Genomic DNA, 8,147 nt, shown 5'->3' with positions numbered 1-8,147 from the left:
GTTTGAACTTATTTGCAAAGTTGCATCCAGTTTTATCATCACCGCAGAACAGAAAGGCCCAGCTAGTGGTTTATATCTTTTTTTTTTATTGTTTAATTATTTACATTGTCCAGTTTCTCTGCCAACAAAGCTGACAGAAGATGACACCGATAGAGAACGCGTTAAACAGAGGAACACCTGTGTTACAAAAACAATGGCGGCACGGGTTGTTCCACTCACCACAAGCCCTGAGCCTCTGCAGACGTAAACTTTCAACTATTAATACCAACTCAATCCCATCAGAGGTTTTTCTGAAGGATGGAATTAAATACTTTGTGATTAAGCAATGGCCAAAGCTGACTCAAAATTGAACTTTCCTAATGCCATACGAGTCTACAGTATGGAGCTGCAGTGTAACTAGACAACAGTCCAAGATATTTCTAGAAAGAGAAATCATTTCACGTTAAAAAATTAGCAAAATGTTGAAAAGGGAGTAGACTATATAAAATGAAGAGAAATTCGGATCGGCAACAAGGTAGTTCAGCACAAGCTTATAACATTGTAAAAATGCTGCAACTTTTAAGGCATCAGTGGTCCATTAAATCAGTAGTTCTCAACTGGAGGGTTGCGGCCCAAAGGTGGGTCGTAGATGTGTGCGTGAAAAAAAAAAAAAGTCAAACTTTTATTTTGAAGTCCACAGAACTTCTGCTGCTGTGCTTTTTTTTTTTGTAGAAGAATATACGTTGAACGCGTGCAGTAGCCCTCTGCTGCCGGCATTGTCATGACAACGAGTACCAAAACTAACATTGTCACATTAGTAGTTAAATTAGCTCATATTTGAGCATTTGTAAACAGGTTCAGGAAAAAGTTAAGACTTCTTATTTCATCCGATTTTTAGCTGCAGTTCAACTCTCGTTGCACAGTTTTAACGGTGCCTGGAGACCTCGTGCATTGCTGCACTAGTTTAGTTCAATTATTTGAACTTAATGAGTCAAGAAAAATGTGGGTCCTGAGACCAGTTGGACCAGTTGAGAACCACTGCACTAAATCCTTTAGTCTTAACAGTTTGGCAATCCACTGTTAAGAGCAAAGAGAGAAGAGACTGATTCACAATCAGGGTTCTAATTATCTGCTCAAAAGTGAGTCACGTTTACAGAAGCAAGCCTGCCGGTAAAAAAAAAAGAAAAAAAAGACAAGGATTCAAGGCAGCCGCCAGGCAAGCAGAGAGGCTTAAAGAAAACTCTGTATGAAATGAAGCAGGTCTGAGAGGATGACAGAAAAAGAAGAGCAGTATGAAAACCTAAACCTACAAGGCTAAGTTAACATTTGAGCGATTGTAACATACTTTATGCCTCAGAGCTCTTCCTGTCTTTTAATTACCCGTCTCCTTGTACAATGCAAAATGTGAACAGTGCAAACAGCTTCCTGTGGCACACATTACAAAATAAGACTCAGAAAAGATATTTAAAACAGTTATGTCTGAAAATGTTAAATTACCTTCTAAAGGTCTTTGGTTGAGCAGTGATTACACTTCTCACATTAACATGATGAGATACTTGCTATTGTCTATAGCACCCATTGAAATTGAAGCACTTTCAGTACTGGTCACATACAGCTTCGAGGTAAAACGCTCTGCCTCTAGTGGCGTAGAAGTATTTATTTCAGAGTGTTTTAATTGCTGTGGTGTTCCTTTATGTTACCCAGGAAGATCTTTGACTAGAGACTACGTACATTTTTAAAGCACCAATGTTTATGTTTGGATGTTTCATGGGCTGGTAAAGGAAAAAAATATTAAGTTACCGAGATGTCCTCTGCAATGTGTCTCCTCTCATTGGGAGAACATCCCATTATATGTCCGTTGGCTACAACCACTCCCGCATATAATTATCATCTCACCTCTTTTAAAGCTGACTTATCCCTCCCTAACTTTGGCTTTCGTTCTTTCTGTTAAAAAAAAATGTCTTGGAAGCTAGAAGTTGTAGCCCTTGAAGACGTGTCTTGTTCAGCCTCCAGGCGGGAATCAGGACAGACGGGTGGAGTATTTTAGAAGACGAGCTTTTTGGGCACCTCCCAGCTAAACTCTGCTCGGCCAAAGTGGCCATAAGAGGCTGTCTGCTGGTAGATCGGCCTCTTCAGATTCAGCTCCCTGAGGAGGACACAGAAGAAATGCAACATCAGAGGTGAGAAAGGACTGTAAGCACATCACACGATAATACCAGTCTTGTTTTTTTTAGATATATATATACATATAAAAGTATGGAGTTCTGGTTGTCCCTCTTTGTTATTTTAAATGCTCGTTTATCGACAGACACTGCATCGGGCTTAGGCTATAAACGCTGTGGTATGTGTGATATACTTATCACTGAACAAATAAACATGAAATGAATGGGAAGGGAAATGTAAATGGAGACAAATACAGTAGAAATGATCCCATCTTGAAGCCACCATGCGTCTAACTTTGTTGCCGCCCACTGGCAGAAAATAGCAGCACACAGTTTTCTGTCCAACTGCAACTAATAATTATTTTCATTTCTTAAATCTATTTTATTGATTTTATTATTACATGTATTTTTATTTGACCTGAATATTAGTTTTCAATTGTTTTTCTGTTTACATTTCTGCTGTGTTCTTATCAGCCATTTTTTCAAAGTGCTTTAACTTTGAACTGCAAAAACCGGAAGGAAAAGTGCAACTAAATTCTTGATTGTTTTGTCGATTAGTCATTTTGTCTATGAAATGGTCAAAAAGTTTTTTTGGTTTTTTTTGTTAAATTTACTCCCATTTGATATGAACAAGCAGCACAACCTTTGAAAAATATCTGACATATTTACTTGAAAAATTATTGAAATAATTTAGTTAATCAATGACTGAAAGTGAGCGTTCCAGTTTTCTACAACCATCAGAATAATCGGAGATGATCACTTAAGAAAATCAACAGTGACTTTAAAAGACAGTCCTGTCTTGCATATGACGAATACAGAAGTGGTATTCGTGTGTTTACCTGACGATGACTCCTGGCCGCAGATCGAAGTTCTTGTTGACAATCTGGAGCAGTTCTGACTCTGTTCTCTGGGAGGACCCGTAGGTGAACAAGGAGATGGACAAAGGCTTGGCCACTCCAATAGCATAAGACACCTGTGACACACACAGAAATGTTTTTTTATCAGCACCAATGGCCGTCTGCACACAGCATTGGACTCGGTGCATGTTTGGATGGTTTAGTGGTTGGAGCCGAGCTCTCACCTGAACCAGAACTCTCCTGCACAGTTTGGCTTTGACCAGAGACTTGGCCACCCAGCGGGCAGCGTAGGCAGCGGAGCGGTCCACCTTTGAGAAGTCTTTGCCGGAGAAAGCTCCGCCACCGTGAGCTCCCCAACCTCCGTATGTGTCGACAATAATCTTCCTGCCTGTCACACCGGCATCACCCTGTTGGACAAAAAAAAAAACAGATTACTTTTTTTTTTTTTTACAATTAATTTTCTAAATCAAATAGCAATTTGTGTGCGACGGTCACCTGGGGTCCTCCAATGACAAAGCGACCGCTTGGCTGCAGGTGGTAGATGGTTTTGTCGTCCAAATATTTAGCAGGAACCACAGCGTTGATCACCTGACGGAAACAACTCGGCATTAAAAACCAAACATGTGACTTTATTCCTTAAACATTGCATTCAAGGAGAGGTGTGTTTGTTGAGGCTGCACCTTCTCCTTGAGGACACTCTTCTGCTCCTCCAGAGAGATAAAGTCATCGTGCTGGACAGAGATCACAATGGTGTGAACTCTCTTGGGGATCACAGCTCCGTCCTTCTGGTCATAATGTACCGTCACCTGGGGGACAAAAAGGATGTCAGTAAGTTAGTACGCAGTGTTGGACTCCAATCAATGATTATTTTCACGTTTTATTATTTCCATGCTGCTGTTCAAGTGACCCAAACTTCCCCATAGAATGAATAGAAATATTGTATCTGTTTCAGAGCCAGACCCACATCTTCAACAACTTTTATCCTTGACATCTTCTTGCATCGCAGAAAATAGTGGTAACTTCTGGCACAGTCTGAGATTTATGATGCTGCGCCTGTCGCCTTTATTTCTGGTTTTGAGCGCAGGAAACTACAGAGGTCAGATCACCAGAGTTCAAACGGCACAGCTGTCGCTTTCAGTCCTCTGTAATGTTGCTCACTGGTCACTCTGTACTAACCCGAGCTAAATCCGTACCATTGAGTTTAAATACCTGGTTTAAATTCTGACCTACTGTTTCCTGCCTGAACCTACATTTGACCTGGGACACCGGACACAGAATCGGACACTTTGTATCCCAGAGTTGCAGTCAGCTGCTAATTGCCTCTAAGTCAGTCAAAAGTCTCTTATTCTTGCACAAACAGCTTTATCTTAAATTCTTGCTATACTCACTGTTGATCCGATTTTGTATGCTGGCACCAAAATAATCTCTTGGATCAAAAGAATAGAAAAACAAAAAACACATTCACAGAAAGTCTGCTGTGGTGTTGTTTCAGTTCGTGAGTCGTAAAAAAAGAAAAAAATAGTGCATGTGCTTTAAGGCATAACCTTACCTGTGTTTTAGAGTCAGGACGCAGCCAGGCGATGACACCGGTGCGTCTGAGTTCAGCCATCTTTGCGTTGAGCTTGTGAGCTAAGACGATGGTGAGAGGCATGCACTCCTCTGTCTCATCTGTGGCGTAGCCGAACATCAGACCCTGCAGAGGAGAGACAGTCAGAAAAGATGCAGAATGTAATGATGTAGATCATCAGCAGCAGGAAAAAACAATGGTCACTGAGTGCGGAACAAAAAGGTAGCAATGACAAAATATTGGAAATGGACTGTAAGAGTCAACTACAGTTTTTTTTTTTTTTAAAGAAGCTTTATTTAACAATGTATTTGTCAGTGTCTTTTTTTTTTTTTTTTAACTGTGGATGTTCTCATGCTGCCACTGACTGAATTACACTTATTTACTCAAGTATTGTCAAATCTGAAATAAGCGTATTTCCATTTTATGTTGCTTTATACTTCTACTCCACTGTTATAATAGTTCATATTGTACATACAGTAGTTAAAATAACCTCCACCTCCTTCACTTATAGGATGCACTAATGCAACAGTATCTGTTTATTTTAATAATGTCATCCATAACAGTAAATCGGCCTCTGGGGAAATGTTTTCTGCAGAATAAGTTTCCTTTAGTATGTATAGTTGATAGTACTTTTGTACTTCACTGAAAAGGATCTTAGATGTAGGACTTAAAACACTGAAAACACCAACATTCAACCCACTAGGTGTTGTCTGAATTCTTTAATGTGGTTGTACTAAGTCAAAACAACTGTGATATTTGTTTTTTGTCAGTATCCACTAAACCCTCAACATGAGCCAAAGGACACATTTTCCTATAGCAACAGTCACACCTGGTCTCCCGCTCCAATGTCCTCCTCCTGTCTGTCAACATGGACTCCCTGAGCAATGTCCGGACTCTGCTGCTCCAGAGCCACCAGCACATTACACGTCTTATAATCAAAACCTACAGAAGGGAAGTGGGAAAAAAAAAAAAAGGTGAGAAATTGACAAAGAAAAGTACAAGTAAACTGTGCTTTTCTTACTTTGCGTGTCATTTTCTCACCTTTGTCAGAGTTGTCATAGCCGATGTGTTTGATGGCGTCCCTTACCACCCTCTGATAGTCCACGTTGGCCCGAGATGTGATCTCCCCACAGAGCAACACCATACCAGTCTTGCACACCGTCTCTGTCAATGCGATCAGCACATTACATGTTCAATGATCTTTAAATATCTTGTACCAGGTTTTAGACTTTGATCACTTGGATGTAGCTGTCACAGCACCATGACAAACCTGTTTGCTGTCATCAGCAACCTCACAGTGGTCACAATCAGTAGTCAATACTAAAATACAATAAATAAGCTCAGCACTGCAAATTACTTAAATTCCACGGGAAATTCAGGTCAGTGGGTCTGTTAGTTTATATTCAGCTTCACTGACCACATGTTGCCGTTTGGCTTTCTTAGGAGAATGTTAAAAAAAAAAAACAAGTTAGGATACTGGGATGACTATTTTAAAGCCATTCACAAGATGGTGCAACATATATGTCGCTCTCCATTTCCTCAAATCTTTGATTTGAAAATATAATTTGCTCACCACAGGCCACTTTGGCATCAGGGTCCTGGCTCAGGTGGGCGTCCAGAACAGCATCACTGATCTGGTCACAAATCTTGTCTGTGGAGAAGCAACAAGTTGAGATGATTTGAGAAATGAGCTTTGGAAACAGTGGACCATCTATCTGGAGGTCAGAAAAACCATATATTGCAGCATTCGTAATAATAGAAAATGTTAGCTTGGAAATCCATGTCTACAAATATGTGTTTGAAAGGTGGCGCACTAATATTTCAAACTGTAAGAGTGATTTTAGTTGTATTGGTTTCAGTGCAGTAGCAGCATGAATCTGTCTGTCATTCTGCTGAGGTAATACAAATACACGGGTTGCATCAGAAACATCACCACCTGGCTGCACTGACTCCACAGTGCATGGAGGATCTACAAATGTAGACAATTTCCAATTACAAAGCGGTGATATTAAATGTTTTTCATCTTCACTCAGATTGACTTTGCAGTTAGTTGCCGGTCTGCAGGTATGTTGCTACGCATCTTAGCAACAGGTCTGACCGGCCACAAAAAACATGGCCACTATCTATGGGAACAGCACAGACGTCGAGGTGTGTTATCAAATAAAAAAGTGCTTACTGTAGTTTCCTACCAAGACGACACATGTACATCTGAGAATGTACAAACAGTGAAAGTCACGTTTTGATACTTTGATGGCTCTTACACCATGAACTGACGAGGACACACTGCCTGCTACTTTTTTTTTGGATTCACATTAAAATAGCTCAAGAGTGTTTTAGATTATGATTATTGGGTGTTTCTTTGTATTTTCATTTCTCTCATTTAGGATATAATTTATGAGTATTATTTGTCTTTCAGTGTTTCTTTTAAGAACTAAGAGATTTGAAGCAATATAGACCCTGTGATCTATAGAATGAGATGAAGATCAATTAAAAGATTTTTCCTCAACAATCAATACAAATTTTTATTAAAAATTACGACAACACGATAAAGCTGAACTTCTCAGATTCAAATACTGGGGGCTCACGGTCATTTTCTGTTCTGTTATTATCTGTGACGCTGCACAACTGCATTTACTGATTATTGATTTAGCACAACGGACTTTGTGAGGTTACATATTTGTGAAATTATTACAACACATTGGCAGGGGTAGATGTGTGTCTAAAGGCAGCAATGTACACAGCAGAGTACACTTTAACTTTTACAGTTAGGTTATAACTTAAGACTGTATTTACAGAACATCTGGGACTCACGTGACTTTAGCTCCACCTATTTAGCATTTTAAATTAATATTTAAATATTTAATAAATGATTTAGAAGATAGTCGTAGTGTGTTTTACCATTTTGTCACTTATTATCTGTATCTGCTACCAGAATATGTCTTACATCATAATTTGCAAGCTAATATCAACATTAAACATGTGTTCCAGCACATGCACCACTACCAGCATGTCACGCTGCTCTCTCTCTTTTCTTGGAAAAAAAATGTCCTCAGCATGAAACTTTACATCAGCCTATCACACACAGACACATTCACCTCCTTCTGCCCATAAGTGATAGCGAGGGCCAGTAAACACATGTTGCTGTGGATGGAATACCAACCACGCTGGGAGAGTATTAACGCGTTATTTTGGACTTATAGTCCAACTTGTATTGAGTTTTTTCACAAGTGTGTCTGTATTTCTGCTAAATAACATGACAGTCTTAGTTTTAACATGCGAAATGTATTCCTCTTTGTATAGTAAGAAAAAGTTAAATGGAATGTTTTTTGGACATTGTATTTTTGGGATAAAACTTGTAAAGATTTGACAAATTGTGCTTTTTTTTTTTTTTTTAATATTTTAAAACATTTAATTTTCAGAGTGTACACAGGTAGCTAAGGTAGACTGAAGACTCACCTGGATGTCCCTCTCCTACGGACTCCGAGGTGAACATGAAAGAACCGTCGTTCAGCTGATCACTCATTTTTTCCTACAGGGCCAGGTACTCTATGAGGTTCCTCAGTTCCCACCAACAGGCAGTCC

General features: G+C 39.5%; 1 protein-coding gene across 1 annotated transcript; it reads right to left on the bottom strand.

Moving 5' to 3' along the window:
• Nucleotides 1-69: 69 nt before the first annotated feature.
• Nucleotides 70-8,120, bottom strand: mat1a (methionine adenosyltransferase 1A). Its single transcript, XM_069144649.1, has 10 exons — nt 8,022-8,120; nt 6,139-6,216; nt 5,607-5,729; nt 5,395-5,507; nt 4,548-4,691; nt 3,679-3,804; nt 3,494-3,586; nt 3,223-3,405; nt 2,981-3,114; nt 70-2,125 (listed from the first exon to the last, which is right to left on the bottom strand). Exons 1-10 carry the CDS (start codon nt 8,086-8,088, stop codon nt 2,023-2,025), a joined length of 1,164 nt encoding a protein of 387 aa, XP_069000750.1. The 5' UTR covers nt 8,089-8,120; the 3' UTR covers nt 70-2,022.
• Nucleotides 8,121-8,147: the final 27 nt, after the last annotated feature.

The sequence above is a fragment of the Embiotoca jacksoni genome, unplaced genomic scaffold (assembly GCF_022577435.1).
Source record: "Embiotoca jacksoni isolate LCO1_2020_lvr unplaced genomic scaffold, fEmbJac1.0.p SCAF_12, whole genome shotgun sequence".
NCBI lineage: Eukaryota > Metazoa > Chordata > Actinopteri > Embiotocidae > Embiotoca > Embiotoca jacksoni.
This window is presented reverse-complemented; position numbering and strand designations above follow the sequence as displayed.